Source organism: Sparassis crispa (genome assembly GCF_003851025.1).
Source record: "Sparassis crispa DNA, contig_000000F, whole genome shotgun sequence".
In the NCBI taxonomy this organism is placed as follows: Eukaryota; Fungi; Basidiomycota; class Agaricomycetes; order Polyporales; family Sparassidaceae; genus Sparassis; species Sparassis crispa.
Genome location: NW_020939747.1, coordinates 971,931 through 989,093, shown reverse-complemented (window position 1 = coordinate 989,093; position 17,163 = coordinate 971,931). Strand labels below are relative to the sequence as shown.

At 51.0% G+C, this 17,163-nt stretch overlaps 6 protein-coding genes across 6 annotated transcripts; 5 read left to right on the top strand and 1 right to left on the bottom strand.

Annotated features, from left to right (window-relative positions):
• Positions 1-396: 396 nt before the first annotated feature.
• Positions 397-4,538, top strand: SCP_0103270 (Transposon Tf2-9 polyprotein; the record flags this gene model as incomplete). Its single annotated transcript, XM_027752564.1, has 2 exons — positions 397-1,372; positions 1,531-4,538. 2 exons carry the CDS (start codon positions 397-399, stop codon positions 4,536-4,538), a joined length of 3,984 nt encoding a protein of 1,327 aa, XP_027608365.1.
• A 219-nt stretch (positions 4,539-4,757) lies between these two features.
• SCP_0103260 (hypothetical protein) lies at positions 4,758-5,243 on the top strand (the record flags this gene model as incomplete). The annotated part of the gene is made up of 1 exon (XM_027752563.1): positions 4,758-5,243. One exon carries the CDS (start codon positions 4,758-4,760, stop codon positions 5,241-5,243), a length of 486 nt encoding a protein of 161 aa, XP_027608364.1.
• A 799-nt stretch (positions 5,244-6,042) lies between these two features.
• On the top strand, positions 6,043-6,462 carry SCP_0103250 (hypothetical protein; the record flags this gene model as incomplete). Its single annotated transcript, XM_027752562.1, has 1 exon — positions 6,043-6,462. The coding sequence occupies one exon, from the start codon at positions 6,043-6,045 to the stop codon at positions 6,460-6,462; it is 420 nt and encodes a 139-aa protein (XP_027608363.1).
• Positions 6,463-8,683: 2,221 nt separating this feature from the next.
• On the bottom strand, positions 8,684-10,475 carry SCP_0103240 (Methionine aminopeptidase 2; the record flags this gene model as incomplete). The annotated part of the gene is made up of 10 exons (XM_027752561.1): positions 8,684-8,746; positions 8,796-8,876; positions 8,929-9,037; positions 9,094-9,146; positions 9,202-9,377; positions 9,428-9,524; positions 9,588-9,733; positions 9,796-10,094; positions 10,149-10,287; positions 10,367-10,475. The coding sequence occupies 10 exons, from the start codon at positions 10,473-10,475 to the stop codon at positions 8,684-8,686; spliced, it is 1,272 nt and encodes a 423-aa protein (XP_027608362.1).
• Positions 10,476-10,658: 183 nt separating this feature from the next.
• SCP_0103230 (2,5-diamino-6-ribosylamino-4(3H)-pyrimidinone 5'-phosphate reductase) lies at positions 10,659-11,844 on the top strand (the record flags this gene model as incomplete). The annotated part of the gene is made up of 5 exons (XM_027752560.1): positions 10,659-10,924; positions 11,002-11,072; positions 11,131-11,397; positions 11,451-11,692; positions 11,746-11,844. The coding sequence occupies 5 exons, from the start codon at positions 10,659-10,661 to the stop codon at positions 11,842-11,844; spliced, it is 945 nt and encodes a 314-aa protein (XP_027608361.1).
• A 1,920-nt stretch (positions 11,845-13,764) lies between these two features.
• On the top strand, positions 13,765-17,142 carry SCP_0103220 (predicted protein; the record flags this gene model as incomplete). The annotated part of the gene is made up of 6 exons (XM_027752559.1): positions 13,765-13,956; positions 14,008-14,035; positions 14,088-14,150; positions 14,201-15,270; positions 15,324-16,953; positions 17,012-17,142. 6 exons carry the CDS (start codon positions 13,765-13,767, stop codon positions 17,140-17,142), a joined length of 3,114 nt encoding a protein of 1,037 aa, XP_027608360.1.
• Between the last annotated feature and the right edge of the window lie 21 nt (positions 17,143-17,163).

Below are 17,163 nucleotides of genomic sequence, written 5' to 3'. Positions count from 1 at the left end.
GCAGTCTACGTGTAGACCTAGGCCACACAGAAGAATTTATCCACGCTGGATTTTAACTACATCAACCCGACCGCTCTTCCAGAGCAGTACCGCGAGCACCTCCCATCCCAAGCGGAGTGGAGCACAGAACGAAACGCACATTTCATAGGAGGAAGGCCTGTATTCATCAGGCCAGACAATCACAACTTCGACTACTCCCCAGAGGAATTTGAAAGGACACTTCCCCATAACCTTGGTGGAATAGTGCTCCAGCACATCGCAGACAGCGATATAACGACCTCCTATCCAGGAGAAAGACCAGACGCCCCTTGGAACCCCCCTGCCCAGAATCCTGTACCCCAACCGACTCTTGCACCAATCGTACCCGATTACATACCACCGATGGCTACAGTTACCATGGATGAAGGACGTCACCATGTTAGCCAAAAGGAACTTGGTTTTAGAAAACCCGAGATCTTCAACGGTTCAGACCGTTCGAAGCTTAGGGAATTTATAAACCAATGCAAGAACTACATGGCCGGAAATAGCCATGTCTACCAGGAGGACAATCAGAAGATCGCATTCGTGCTATCGCACATGCAAGGAGGAACAGCAGGATCATGGGCACAGAGCTTCATAGAAACGGAACTCACCAATGACGACTTCCTTTCTTATGGGAGTTGGAGAGACTTCATTGCGAGTGTGAACAAAGCATTTGGCGATGAAAATATTGAAGAAACCGCTCGTACCTTGCTACGTAACATCAAGCAAGGGACTCGTACTGCGGACGATTACATTGCCGAATTCCGATCGCTTGAATCCAAGGCGAAATTAGAAGATGTCGGAAATATCGAATATTTTAAGTGGGGACTTAACGACCCACTCCGACAAAGGATATATGGGATGGAAAGCATGCCCAAGACACTTGACAAGTGGTACGAATACGCCTCGTGGTTTGATAACCAATGGAGATCTGCTCAGATCTTCAAGCGAGGAGCCACTACAACGACGCGAGGAAAGGGCCGATCTGTCCATCGTCCCTACTACTCGGCTTCTGCAAAGGATCCAAACGCGATGGATGTTGATCGAGTCAACATCTCGCGCTTATCCCCGGACGAGCGACAAAAGAGAATGAAAGAAGGATTATGTTTCCTATGCGGAAAGAAGGGCCATATAGCCAACGACAGACAATTCCATCCTCAGGCTGGAAGTTTCACCCGTGCTAGAACGATACAGCCCGGGTTGGACACAGACACGATCACATGGATCAAGAAGATGCGAGAAGACCTCGCACAGAAGAAGGAGACGTCGAAGGAAGAAACCAGAGAGGAACAGATCGCCTATGTGCGAAACGTCTTCAACGACATGACTGATGAAGAACGAACCCAATTGGGTTTTTGAGACGACGGCCACTAGTAATGCATGGACCGTCGCATCTTACCGTATCTCCCCTCGTTATTTGTAACACTAGCGGAAATTCAATCACTGTGAATATTTTGTTGGGAGAGAAGGAAGACGTTACAACAGAAGCCTTGATCGATTCCGGTGCAGCCGAAACGTTCATGAACATTCGTTTTGCGGAAGAAAACGATTTCATCAGATGGGAATTACCGAAACCGATTACAGTCATGAATGCAGATGGCACACCAAATCAAATGGGTACCATTACTCATTGTACCTGGAAGATGATGAAAATCGGAGGAAGGAAGACGCTTACTCGATTCCTCTTGACCGGCATTGGCAAAGAAAACATACTTCTCGGCATGCCGTGGCTTAAACGCCTCAATCCGATGATCAACTGGGAAACCGGTGACTTTTGGTTTGGTAAAGACGCCAAATGGCCACCGAAACCCACCGTCAAAGATGCACCAGACGAAGAAGTTTCGATTCTCAAGGAAGATGGACTCCCAGAGTTAATCACCACCGAAACTTCCCCTACCTCGTTTGGGCATTCGGAATCTATCAGAGAAATCATGGCCGATAACACTGAGCGTGGCGAGTTACCCGCAGTGCGGAATGATACCGAACCAGATGACCCACCATCAGAACCCCCTATGGATCAGCTCGATGACGACGATCTAGTTATATCCTATATCGCAGGAGAGCCAGTTATTGGGATATTTGAACCCATCAGGAAGGAGTCACCTTTGACGAATGAAGAGACTGAAACCGCAGTCTTCACCATACGAAGAGGCCCCGCCATTGGAAGAATGACACACAGTACTCGATCCCCATTATTCTGTAACGCACAGAATACGGTCTTTTACAAACCATCCGGTAAATCACAAGAATTGGCACAACAGGCACACAAAGAAGCATCAGCTGTAGACAAACCCAAAACCGTCGAGGAGTTGGTCCCCAACTACCTCCACGATTTGAAGTCCGTCTTTGAAAAGAAAGCAGCTGAACGCTTTCCAGAAACCAGGCCTTGGGACCACGCCATTGACTTGAAACCCGATTTTATTCCACGCGACTGTAAAGTCTATCCGTTATCGCTCAAAGAACAAGGAGCGATGGATGACTTCCTGGAAGAAAATCTGCGAAAAGGATACATCCGACCGTCGAAATCTCCCATGGCTTCACCATTTTTCTTCGTAGGAAAGAAAGACGGAGCACTACGTCCTTGTCAGGATTACCGATACCTGAATGAAGGGACAGTGAAGAACACCTATCCTCTTCCGCTCATCTCTGACCTTATGGATCAATTCAAAGGCGCATCGATCTTTACGAAAATGGATTTACGCTCTGGATATAACAATGTCAGAATCAAAGATGGTGACCAATGGAAGGGCGCATTTAAGACAAATCGCGGACTTTTTGAACCTATGGTCATGTTCTTTGGACTCTGCAACTCCCCGGCGACTTTCCAAATGATGATGAATGCACTCTTCAAGGACATGATCGATGAGGGATGGATAGTCATTTACATGGATGATATCCTCATCTTCTCAAACGATTTGGAAGAACATCACATTCGAACCCGACGCGTACTCCAACGACTCGAAGACAACGACTTATTCCTCAAACCGGAAAAGTGTTTCTTTGATGTTAAAGAAGTCGAATTCCTAGGCATGATCATTCGAGAAAACTACATTGGCATGGACCCTATCAAACTTAAAGGAATTGCAAAATGGCCTGAACCAAGCACGGTAAAAGGTGTTCGCTCTTTCCTAGGGTTTGGAAACTTCTATCGGAAGTTTATTGCCAACTTCTCGGATATTGCCAAACCATTGACGAATCTTACGCGCACTGCCGCTGGATCTCCACCTTTTGAATGGACGACAGAATGTCAGACAGCTTTCGACACGTTAAAACAACGATTCAGTACCGCCCCAGTACTGTTACTGCCTGACAAGGCAAAACCCTTTATTGTTGAATCCGACGCTTCCAAGTTTGCTACGGGTGCAGTTTTACGCCAAGCCGACATCAATGGAGACCTCCATCCTTGTGCCTACATTTCACAGACGCTCAATCCAGCTGAACGGAACTACGAAATCTACGACCGCGAACTCCTCGGAATCATTCGAGCCCTCACTGAATGGCGCCATTATCTTGAAGGCTCTCCCTATCCCGTCGAAGTTCGCAGTGATCACAAGAACCTCACGTACTTCCGTACAGCTCAGAAGCTAAACCGCCGACAAGCACGATGGAGTCTCAAATTATCACAATTTGATCTTCACCTCATCCATGTCCCTGGCACTCAGATGATCCAATCTGATGCGCTATCTCGTCGTAACGGACTCGATGACAGTGAAAGTGACAACGAAGATCGCGTTCTTTTACCCAACGCACTATTCGTGCGATCCATTTCCCCAACACTATTCGATGAAATCAGGAATCATGCAGCAAAAGACCTCATTGTTCACGAAGCCCTCGAAGCGATTGCGCACAAAGGGCCATTCCCCATGAAATCATTGCTTTCCGACTGGGAAGTTCGCGATGGTGTCATCCTCTACAAGGGGAAGATCTACGTTCCACCATCCGAAACTCTTCGTCGTGACCTCGTTCGACTACATCACGACTCCCCTGCCATGGGTCACCCTGGAAAGTTCAATACTCTTGAACTGTTACGTCGTGAATTCTGGTGGCCCGGCATGTATACATTTGTCTACAATTATGTTGAAGGCTGTGCCGCCTGTCAACAAATGAAACCGAACACCCATCCAACGCGTATTCCTTTGGAACCAATCCCCGCCAACCCACATGCATTACCATTTTCCTGTTGCACCACCGATTTTATTACCGACCTTCCCATTTCCAATGGTTTTGATTCAATTATGGTCGTAGTAGACCATGACCTTATGAAGGGGGTGATTCTTACGCCCTGCCTCAAAACGATCACAGCCGAAGGAACAGCCAAGATTTTTCATGACAAAGTATACTCGCGATTTGGATTACCCAACCGAATCATCTCGGATAGAGGACCTCAATACGCATCCAAGGTCTTCCAAGAGTTAAATCGACTACTCCAGATCAGATCATCAATGAGCACAGCTTATCACCCTCAGACGGACGGAGAAACAGAGCGAGTCAACCAGGAGCTGGAAATCTATCTTTGACTCTATTGCGGAAACAACCCTGAAACATGGGCCGACCGCCTGCCAGACCTCGAGTTTTGTCATAACACAAGGGAACACTCAGCACGGAAGATGAGCCCATTCCGCATCATGATGGGATACGAACCACGTGGACTCCCTTCCGTATTTTCGTCCACGAACATTTCATCGGTTGAATCCAGGCTTGACATGTTGCAGAAGATAAGACTAGAAGCACTAGCCATGCACGAGTTAGCCCGACAACAGATGGCGGACCGAGTCAGACAAGGATCGCCAAAGTTTACACTAGGACAGAAGGTCTGGCTAGACTCGAGGAACCTGAAGGTCAATTACGCCTCGCGCAAGATAGCACCAAAGCGTGAGGGGCCATTCGAAATTGTCGAAGTCATCGGACCGGCCAACTATCATCTCAAACTCCCGAAGACCTGGCGAGTTCATTCCGTATTCCACGCCGCCCTTCTATCTCCTTATCGCGAAAATGACATACATGGTCCGAATTACATGAACCCACCACCTGATGTCGTTGATAACGAAGAAGAGTACGAAGTCGAAGCCATCCTGAATCATAAGACGTACCGAGGTCATCTGAGGTACTTAGTCAAGTGGAAGGGATATTCTTCAGCAGAAAACTCGTGGGAACCCACCCACAATTTACAGAATGCCAAGCGAATCCTCGATGCATATAAAAGGACCAGGGGAATCCAGTAGAGGAGAAGAAACCCGGAATGACTACCACGACGGTTTTCCTCATCATCTTCCTAATCGTCCTCCACTGCACAACCCTCACCTTTCTTTGGATCATCCACCGAATCCTTATCAGACGACTTGTCGAACACACACTCTTCACGCGAGACAGCCCGCACGCTAACGGCTGGGGTGATCAGAACGATGCCTGGAACTGATCAGGCAGCTCTTATCTCTGTGGGAATTTATCGTCCAATGGATTTTCATCTATTTGCTTATTACCCGGATCCACGACATTCTATTTCACATCGCGGATAACCGCGACCCCCTTAACGACCGAAAGGTATAAAAGGGGGAGAAAACGACATATCATCAATGCCCACTTCCGCTATAGATGACCTTGTTCACAATATACTCGCTGAAGTCGCCTCCACAATTATGAGCATACCCGCATCGCCCACGCTTGTCAATGGAGTACCCTCTCGAGCACAGACACCCTTTATCCGCACCTCATTGCCCTCACCTTCTATCGAACTCAGTCACGCATCGGACGAACAAGAATTTGCCACACGTCTGGTCTCGGCTATCCGTGTTCCTGTCGACTTCACAGATATCCTCGTCGCCTTACGAAATCGCCCGCAAGATCGACAAGCGGTGGTTTCCATGCAACGAGCATTAGAAATGGTCGAGTGGATGCAGACGGCCAGACAAGAGCTCATCGCAGCAGAAGAAAGGACGAGTAGAGCCCGGACCAGAGTCGACCAAGTCTGGTCGTTGATGCGCAGTACGGTCACTCGTACAGCACAGGAAATTTGGAGGGAGCATGGGGATGAAGACATCGGACACATCCTCGGATACACCACTGATGGAATACCCGCATCCACCCCTCGCTCATCGCCAGAACCAATTCCCGTTCGACCTCGCCCTCCTCGTTCGCACGTACCCAGTGGACGATCTCCGTTATCCCAACCATCTTTCTCGACTGCATCCACTTCTTCGCGTCGCAGTCATCCCTACAGGAATGGACGTATCCCCGAACAAGGATCACGAACCAGCCGGCGGACATGCTACAGATGTGGAGGAGATCATTATGTCCGCGACTGCCCCCGACGACGATGAAGATCACAATATTTCTTGTGGGACAAGAAACGTTAGACGGGAGCTGATGTTACAACGCTCCCCACTTGTGGCGCGTCTTTTCTTTTTCTTTTCCTTGTTCCCTTTACGTTACCAGACCACGTGATCCAACACGTGACTCATTGGAGCGCAACCTCCGATTCTTTACCCAGATGTCCAGAACCCCTAGTCTAGGGTTACACCGGATCCAACTCCGGACCTTCTTCTTATCGCGCATGCAAGACGTGCATGTACGCCTCATCTTTACCTCGTTCTGATACACGACTCGTTATCCCCATTAGTACTGATTATCTCTCACGACCTTACTCAGCTTTCTCATACATATTACTTCCTCGCTGTTACCTTGCCCAGATATCGTTTCACCTTATCTAGCCAATGAACGATCTCGCATTACTGCGTAGTACTGCGGATACCTTTTGTATAAGTAAACGACCTTGTCGAGCTGGATCCCCATCTCGACCTGGTTACCATTAAACCAGCTTTTCACTTGCCTTTGACTGAGATCGACCGTCAGTAGCAGACAGCTACTACAAGTCATAAGAACGAACTCTGATCGACCTTCAGTGCGAGGACATCGCCAGAAGTGTCACTTGAACGGACTTGTGTCTTAGACTAAGACCTTGTCTCGCGACGACTCGACTAGACGCTCGTGTTTCGCTGCCGCGTAACAGAGCCAGGTTGGCGACTTTTTTGGCAAATTGAGTCTCATCATCACCAGAATGTAAAGCCATGGCTCACCATATACTAGGAACTCATAAAATGGCAGCACTGCACTTTATAAATCCTCTTCTACAAGTTTCAGACAGTCCTTCAAGTTTAACAAACTGCACTGAAGAAGGAGAGCCAGGTTGGCGACTTTTCGGCAAATTGAGTCTTGCCATCTGTAATGGGTCAGTTCTGATGACCGTTACTCATTATAGACTGCTTACTACTTACCTAAGCAAGTTGCTTTATATTCTTTACACTCACCATCTAGCTGTATCTACACTCAGTCTTAGCTACTTCTGGCTATATATTGAGTCCACTGCAGCTCTGGTGAGCCTAAGGATCTAGTCTCTTTACACCATCACCAAAATGTAAAGCCATAGTTTGCCATATATCAGGAACTCATAAAATGATGGCACTGCACTCTATACGACAGCTACAATAAGTTTCAGGCAGGACTTCATGTTGTAATAACTCCACCAGAGATGGAGTGTCAGGTTAGCAATTAGGTGTCTTGCTGAGTCCAGGCACTGCCAGCATTATGATGGTGAACCAATCACTGACTAATAACACCATGTCGGTGGGCCCACTGCTCAGAGGTACCCCTATGGTGGTGAGCCCATCGGTAAATAATAGCATCATGATAATGGGCCCACTGCTCAGACATACCCCTATGGTGGTGGGTCCACTGCTCAGAACATCACCTATAGTGGTGGGCCCACTGCTCAGAAGTGCCTCTATGGCGGTGGGCCCATCGCTGACAACTCCCTACACAAACCGATGTACCGACGTCCGCTGGCAGTCCAGTTCATGACAATGTCAGGGTAAATGGGAGTCCAGTTCACAAACATAACTGAATGGGCTGACATAGCAAGGGTTATTTGAGGCTAGATTATGCAATATATTTAAGGTGCTGCTAACAGTGAGTATATTATCTCGTTTCACATATTCTGACTGAGACAACACAGTCATTCAATGCAGTGAATATGTATTCAGGTCAGTAAATGTACCAGCACATTATCTAGGTAGAGATATATTTTTTCCTCCCTCAGTGCCCACCCTTTCAGCCAAACTGCCTTCCACACTGTGGAACAGTTGGCAGACATCCTTATGTAAGCTTCTGTGTGACTGTAATCTTTAGGATGTGAAGCCATAAGTACTTCGTAATGCACACGAAATTTGAATTCAAAAGCTCTGCGTCCGGTCCGGGAAAGTGAATTTTGTTTTATATGTATAATCCTATTTCTGTATATAGCCTTTCTCATCATATTCCACTTCTGTACATTACATAATACGATCATCCCACGCTGGCAGCGCCTCCTCCTCCCTTCTCCCAAGGCCCTCCCCCAGGACTGAAGACCAGGTGCTCAGAGCTCATCTCAATCGACATTTGTCGATAGCATGACTCCATCAGTGTGTTGTCAGTGTGTTGGTGATATGACAGCAAGGGCACATGGTGTAAAGGATAATACCCATCAGTGAGGCCAACAACTAAGAGATCTGTGGTTTAATTCCCAGTGTGCTCAAAGCTTCATTTTCACTGTAATATCCCTCCATTGGCCATGCTTAATTCCAACATGTGTCACTGCTGCCAGCAATACACAGACAGTTACATGTCCTGACTAATAGTCCTCACCCCTGCTGACCACCTCCTTCCTCGTCGGACGCAGTAAAATCGTGTGCTCCTACGCCTGCCATCAGCCAGCTATACTTCCGACACCGGCGGCGACTCACAAATTGGGCCGTCATTGCTCCCCGCTGGTCACACAGTGGAGGGTAGTCCTGAACAATCCCTTGGCTGACCAGGTGATTCAACTGCGTCCCATGAGTGAGACCATGACAAGGAACGACGGACTTGACAACTGACCGCAAGCAGGTACTTCGTCTCCCCTAACCGGTCAAGGTACCGTCGACAGAACGGAAGCGTGCCAAAGTTCTTGTTTATCGACTTGAGCAGTGTCTTCGCCGACGTCAGTCTGGAAGAAGCGCCATGAGCGTCATTAATTGCTCCCGTGGGGTAACACATGCACACCTCAATGGTACGTGTGGAGCATCCACGACCCGTGCATAATGCGAAACGTCGCCCTGCGCCCTCCCGTGAGTAAACCATCACGTACAGTGAAACAGTGGAAGACCGTACATTTTCGACCACACGACCCCGTCCCGTTGAACCGAACGTCTCGATGGCAAAATATTCTCCCTCCTCCATTTTAGTCTGGTCGTCGTTCTTGACCAACAATATAGACTTTCCACCCTTTCCACCATGTATCTGATACTTATTGATGGAATGCCCACTCAAATTCTCTATCGCTTTAACTGATGGGCCGGTCAGACATTAGCAACAATCAACAGTACGCACGACAAACCGGGATACGCCTTCCCGTTGACTTCGACTTCATATGACTCCATGGTCTCTTGGATAGCACCCCCAATCTCCCCGAGACGGACGTCGATGCCTGCTTCCTACGCATATGTCCAATGATGAGTAAATAATGCACAAACCGGATGAATTCCGGAGAGAGAGACCCTGATCCCAGTGTCGGTTGCAGCTTTGACAGCCTCCAGGAGTTTATCGTAGGTAGGTTCGAAAGTGAGGGTGAATGCAGAGTCCAGGATGCGGCCTTTCACATGTACCCCAAAGTCGACCTTCAAGACATCACTTTGTTGTAGCACTGTAATTGTGAATGTCAGTTGGCACCTACGGCGATTTCGCGCGAGGGAGTCCTCCTCGTACCTACGGTATCGCCGGCATTCGGAGAGTAATGCGCAGCACAGTTGTTCAGATTGAGACCCGTCGGGAATCCGACACCAGACTCCAGCCCGTTCTCCTCCACCAACGCTCTTATGCCGTTCTCAATGTTCTCCGCAATTTCAGTCATTGACATTCCGGGTTTGATCATCTTGCGGGCATATCTTCGCACTTGCCTGTGCACCTCAGCCCCCCGGCGGATGTCCTGGTACGTCGTTTCTGGGTCTTCGTTTGCCACGCGCTCGTTGTACCGCATTTCCTCGGAGGTGATACGCCATGCATTGCTGAAATACACATATTAGAATGTACGAGCATAGCAGACGTTGTATGTAACGCACTCGTCCTTGTACTCCTGCAACTCGCCTTCGGGGTAGATCCCGTCGTGGAAGAATTTGGACAGGCCGATGCGCGGGGGGTCGCTCTGCTCGACCTTCTTTTTCTTGGGCTTTTTCTTCTTCTTTTTCTTCTTCGCGTCGCCTATGCAGCGCAACGGGCGCGGGGAGAGAGGCTATCAGCAGTTGCAACGATTGCCCTGAGATGCGCAGCAATTACTCACCGCCGCTCGGGTGCACCTCCGCGACCCCATCTTCCTCCTCGTCAAGGTCGTCATCGTCCACGACCGCGGGCGGGATGGCCTCCTCCTTCGCTTTGACCTCGCCAGTCATGGCGGTATGGGGTATTAATGTAATGTTACTGGTGAGATATTCGGATGCATTCGATGGCGTCACATGATGATCGGACAGCGGCTTCCGTATCCCAGAATGGCAGGTGAGTTGGGTTAACCTCATCCCTTGGTCGTCGCCTGCTTTCATTATCAGTCGGTCTCCGTCGACAGTCACAATATCTTCATGTCGCCCTCGGGCGATCTGCCAGAAACGATCGCAGTTGTTCCGGGATTTTTACTCGAGACGTTTTCGCTGTCATCCGATGCGGACGACCTCGTTTCGTTTTACACCGGCGACGACGAAACGCACAGACGCACCCCGGTGTCGCCAGATCCAACGAAACCATACGTCACATTGACCTTTGCGCAATCTTTGGACGCCAAAATCGCCGGAGCGGATGGGAAACAGCTTGCGCTCAGCGGAAACGAGAGCATGGTCATGACGCACTGGTGCGTTTCCTCGCGTAGATCGACGTTCATCAGGCCATCGTGTCCCTATTGTTACTTATTCGCACCCGAAAGCTCAGGATGAGGACCATGCACGACGCTATCTTGGTTGGCATTGGGACCGCGTTGAATGACGATCCGCAATTGAACAGTACGCTGTTTCAGTCTCTCGTGGTATAGCCCAGTCCCCCATGGGTTCATTCTTCCAGCACGGCATCTTCCGCCTCTTCCCTTGCATTATCCATACCGATATTATCTACCAAGGCCAGTGATTCTCGACTCGAATCTACATATCTCGCCCGACTGCAAGCTATTGAAGAACTACAGAGAAGGCAGAGGAAGGAGACCATGGGTGATATGTTCCAGTTCGATTGATCCCTCTGGGAGTGACCGCGATGCATTTGCCACACGGTCTGCACGGAGACAAGCATTGGAGGAGGCAGGCGGATGCGTCTTAGAGGTTCGCGCAGACCATGGTGTGTATTTTAGCTACGTTCCCCCTGACACTGGAAAGGCGAACTATTGTCAGGAATGATATCAATACCCGAGCTTCTCAGGACGCTGCGGGATCTGGGCATCCGCTCGCTCATGGTGGAAGGAGGGGCCTCAGTGATCAAGTCGTTTCTAGCTGCCAATAAGCACCCAGCAGGCCCAGACAAACCAGCAGCAGTCGCAGAGCGAAATTTCCTAGATATGGTCATTATTACCATAGCACCTACGCTAGTCGGAAGGGAGGGTATCTTCTACGGTTCCGACTTACTTGCTGAAGAGGTGAGTGCATCTATTCTGACGATGATTGTTTGAGGCGTTGAGTTTGTTATCAGCTGCCTGCCCTGCGGCATCTCAAGACAGAATTATTCGGTCAAGACGCTGTGGTGGCATTGAGGGCCGTGCTGGAACGACCTGCTCGCACAGAGCAATGATACAGAATGATCGCGCAGCCTTTTTTTCGCCTGTGTATCCCCGCAAAATCACCGGAGTTGACACCCGTAGACCAAGTTTGGACACATAAGGCAAGATCCAGACAAGGTATGATTTCAACCTCCTTGTTGTGGTTGACCAAGGTGGAAGAAAAGAACAGAGGTATAGTAATTTTAGGCCACGTACTTCTATACCCACTGGTCGAGAAAGAAGTTTAATCTCACCTTCCAGGTCACGAGAAGCTCCGGCGCAGGTTCCTTGCTCTGCAGTGAATCTCGAGGCTGCTTGACATCGTGAAGTCATGGCGCGCCGTGCGCACGGCAATAGTTACCACCTGAGAGCGGACTGCGATCATGTCCAGTCAAGGATCCGGGTGTAAACCATCGGGCGCAGATTGCGCTCCCGATTTCCATCTTTGAAGTGAGTTGCGTGATATCTCCGCGAATGAACAGACTGAACGCAAGTCCGACTACTTGGCGGAGATTTCTTAGACATTCATTCAGTATGCTCAAACTTCCAAACTTGACCGATCATCGGACGTGGACGCCCGCGTTCGTGTGAGATCGTGGTTCTACAGATGCTGCTTATACGACAGCTTTACTTTCTGGAACGGTCAGTGATTTGTCGAATGAGTAAGGGCAGGCACAGCTGATGAAGAGAAGAAATATCAGATCACCTCGCATAAGACCCCGTGGCGTGGCGCATAATTGACATACAAACAAGTCAATCTTCTTCCATGCGTTTGGATTCGAGCTCGGTCGCGATCACGTTATGATCTGAATAGGATCACACAAGGAGGTGAATGCAAAACCTAAACGGAGGAAAGTAAACTCGTTGGAACGAACAAACGGCATCACTACAACACGCGCACTCGGACAGACATACTAACGCGAGACCCTCCTTGTCGAGTCCACTATCTGCGGGAATGCAGTATCGCAGGCACCGCTAGACTCTGAGCATGTTCAGCCGAGCTAATCTCGCGTCCTGTCGCCGCAAAATGGTCCACGCGTGCTCGTCGATCATGTAGGCGATGGAAAAATAAGCCTAGTCAGACGGAACGAACGCTCAATTTTGAAGATCAGCAGGGGGGGGCGGCCCACCTCAGAGAATCAGACTTGCAGAGGGTAGGGCGCCTCGTTTTATCACTTCAAGTTAGGACTGCTCGGGATCGTCGTCTGGCGGAGTAATCTTTCAAGCGGTGAGCTGTCATCAGGAGAACGATACGTGACTGGTGCGCGTCTCGATTGGCTGAGAAGTTACTGCTCGCCTTAAGTCTGGAGTTCGCCTCCACGCCGCGATGTCATGGGCCTCACGAACTTGGAAGCCCCACAATTGGCCATTACGATTGCATATGTTGGGTCAAGCACCCACGGGCCGGCGTTGCCTCGGTGTGGAGTAGATAGGCGGTACGGACAAACTACACCGTCATCATAACAAATTCAAATTGTCTGCACCAAGGGTGCATACCTGAATATTGAATACCTATGTGGTGCACATCGGCAAGTGTGCAGAACCGCTGTGTGGTAAGTAGGGGACCCAGAATCATAAATTCTGACGCGAAACACCATGACGATTCGGCGTTACAGTGGAAGCTTGACAATATTTGAATGTTTACCGGACAGGCCGGAAGGAATCTAGCTGAAGCTAGAATGAAACCTCTTGAAGACTCGAAGGCCTCTTCGCCCAGAGCTCTGGGCGAAGAGCGCAATTGCCGGCCAATGAAACGCCAGCTGCCGGTCCTGCGGCGCGGGGTTCGCCAGGGGCTAGCCAATCATAGATTTTCGGTGATTGAAGTTTTGAGTAACAAACACTTTCGGAGTGAGAAAGCAGGGCAACCGAGCAGTTGAAGGCTTTGACGTCAGAGCTGATGGCGTCGAGGCTATAATGCTTCCCCTCAAACGGGTTCGCCACCGCCCATATGCATGGCCAACGCCGTTGCCCCTCTCCCCACCGTCGCCCCTCTTCCCCCGCCGTCATTTGTCGTAGACCTGCCTTCGCTACCCATGGCGACGAGCTCATCAACGCGGGAGTCTCGTGCTACCCACACTCCCGACGACTGCTTCGACCAGAAGGCGTGGATTGAGCATGTTGATCCTCACGTATCACCTCGAGCTGTTAGTTCCTTCACTTTCGACGAATCTTATACCCACACCCCCGACGAGCAGATTCACGATCCAACATCAGGACCTCGAGGTACTGCTGCATCTCACCGCTGTGAATACAGGCTAACTTGCGATCGGAACAGTGCAGAATCTGAGTTCTTCTCCCAAGTCTTCTTCGAACATGGGTTATATTCGCACGACATATTGTAGGTCCCCCAACGTTGTTGCTAGAACGCACCTAACCACAATGGCACAGCTGTTGGCAATGCCGCACTAACACCTTCGGCGCGATCTTCCTCTTCCATGCATACTCAAGTCGCGTCGAATTATCAACAGATAGCGGACGCGCTCAAGGAGAACCCGCCCGCTTTTCTGACGCAGCCTCCACCCGTTCCTCCCAAGTCGGAATTTCGGCCTAGGGCGAGGGCGATCTGCACAGTGCCACCTTCTGACCAGCTTCGCCAAACTGTTTCTGATCCCGGTCACTCTTCCGCATCTGCCACGAGCTCCAGCAGCGTCCGCAACACGAAGAACTATGTCTCACATACCCATTCGCTGTCCGGTCCGTCTTCTTACTCATCGAGGGTAACTTGGGCAGATGCAGTGCATTTCCCATTGTCCGGGAGTCCTCCGGCTGCCGAGGGAACGGCTGGTTCGTCTTCTTTGTCGCAGGTTGCGCCTGTCACAGGGCGTAGGAGGCTTCGCAAGCTTTCCCGTCCTGGTCCCGCATCTGTCGCTCGTACTGTTCCCAACGCTTCCGGTCCAGCCAGAAGGTCAAGCAGCAGCTCCCTTTGGCGAGCACTAAGCTTGCGGAGTACCGGCACGAGTCCCGCTTCGTGTCGATCCTCTGATTCAGGCGAGAGGCTCTCGAGAAGCGAAGATGGACATATTTCTGGCGCATCGGTGCCTTGTCGGCCTCACCCGCAGACGCACAGCAGCAGTACCACGAGCGAGGGAACGCATTCGTCGAGCTTAAATGCTAGTTCCACGACTACTCCCTTTTCTTCTGCGCTAGCTACACCTCTTACCACACCCGAATGCGATTCGTCCTGCATGTCGCCCGTCATCGTCTCTGCACCTCCTCAGGAAATGTTCCGTTCACCATTACACTCGTCCATCGGGCTGTCCTCGATTAGTGTCAGTCCAAGGGGATCGCGCAAATTGAAGAAAAAGCGACCCCCTCACCCCCCGTCTGCTATGATGCGTTCGCTTTCAGGCAGCTCCCCCTCCTCGCATACAGACTTGAGGAATGTCAAAAGGTCAAGCACAGGCCTTGATGGTTACCTCCCTCCAGTGCGGTCAGAGGCTCCGTTGGGATTCGCCATCGTAAGTTTTCGTCGTCGCGGCTACTCAGACGCTGAACGCTCTCATTATCTCAGCCGAAGGAACTGCAAGTCCAGCCTGTTTCGCTGTCGTTTACAGCTTTTGCCGAAGACAGGAAGAGGAGCTCGTCACACGCACTCTCACAGCTTGCCTGGACAGGTCTCTGCTCCTCTGATCTTGCGGCGCTGACATCCCGACAAAACCAGTCACCCGAGCGTGCAGCCTTGATGGGGGACTTGGGTCCGGAGACTGGTATATTTGATCCCTACGTCGAGTACGTGAGCCGTATACCGTCCGACGCTAGGGGTTCGGTGGAGGGCAGGAGGGGCAGGGAGAAAGTCCTCGCTAACGGGCGCAAGCGGGCAGCGTCTCCCGCGTGCGGGACCATCCCGTCGTCGAGGTCTTCTTCATCGTCGCACATCAACCCCGATCCTTCTATGCCTTCCACTCTTATGCGGAGACACCGACGTATGGACAGCAGCTCTACCGTAACTATGCGCCGGTGGACTATTGCGATGGCGGACGTCTCGGACGAGGTGTTGGTGGAAGAGCTCGACCGGCTGCGGAGGGAGAGCGGCAGCAGGATGAGGGGGCGTGCGGCTAAAGCTGCAAGGACTGGTGGCAGCCAGGACGGTCACGACAGCAGCAGTCGCGATGCCACAGGTAGGGCAGCGTCAGTTGTATATGGCGGCCCCGCGGGCGGGAACAACGCTCGGTCGCCGAAGCCTGGCTTCCATTTCGGCCCGAGTTATGAGAGCGATTCTGATGACGAGGTGGAGCGAGAGGACGATACTATCGATGAGGAGCACGAGATGGCTAGCCCGGAGGAAGAGGAGGAATGGAGGGCTGCACGCCGCGCTTTGCTCTGCTGTCGCGAGCTCTTGCGAACGGAGCGCAACTATCAGGCGCGCCTCAGGCAGCTGCTGGAAGCGAGTTCCTCTCATCCGATGTTCTCGCTTCTGCTCTCGTACGTTCCTGCGCTCATTGCTGCTTCTGAGGCTTTCCTGGTCCGCCTGGTCGACGATCCTTCTGCGTGGGGCGTCAGCATCGCCTTTATTAGCTGCGAAGAGGAGCTCGAGGCTGCGTATGTCGCGTGGTGCGGAAGCGTGGGTGAGTTCTTCACCGCCGATGGCGAGAAAATGAAGTGGGGGCGGAAGTCGACTAGGCAGACTGACGAGGAGTTCCTTGGTGAGACCACCATCCAATCCTTTGCGAGAACCGTGTCAACTTTCGGCGTGCGCAGCAGAAGCCAAACTGGACTGGACAGCGGCAACGGAAATGCGAGGTCAATAGAGACGCGTCGGATGTCAATGTTCTCTGGATCTGCGCCTATAGCTCCCAAGAATAGCGGTGTATTCACTGCTGCTCTCGGAACTGGCCTTGCATATGGACTTGCTCCCTCGTCGTCGAACGGTTTCGGCCTTGATGGAGGCACTGCCGCTGTTAGCAAAGTACCATCGCATTTTTCAGGCAGCACGCTCACTCGAACTCTCAGTGCGTGGAAGCGTAGGAGCATGCCGTCTTCACTCCATAACTTGCACGTTTTCGGCCAGCCCCCTTCTCCAATTTCGCCTCAGTCTGGGACGCACGCGGGCGGTTCGAATGGCACAGAAAAGAAATTATCCGTGCATGACCTGGTTATTCAACCTACGCAGAGGGTGATGCGATATGTGCTGCAGTATCGTGGTCAGTATCGTCGATTATTTTTTGCTGTTACCTCAGTTGACAATCTGGTGTTGCTTAGACCTCCTGGGACACACTCCCGTCTCGAGTCCTTCGCGTGGGCTCGTTGAGCGCGCGTTGGAAAGTGCTCTCCGTATCGCGAAGAAGTGCGACCGTGCCCAAGGAAACTCGGCCTTCCTTCGGCGCCCGTAGCACCTTGAATCCCGCACTCGT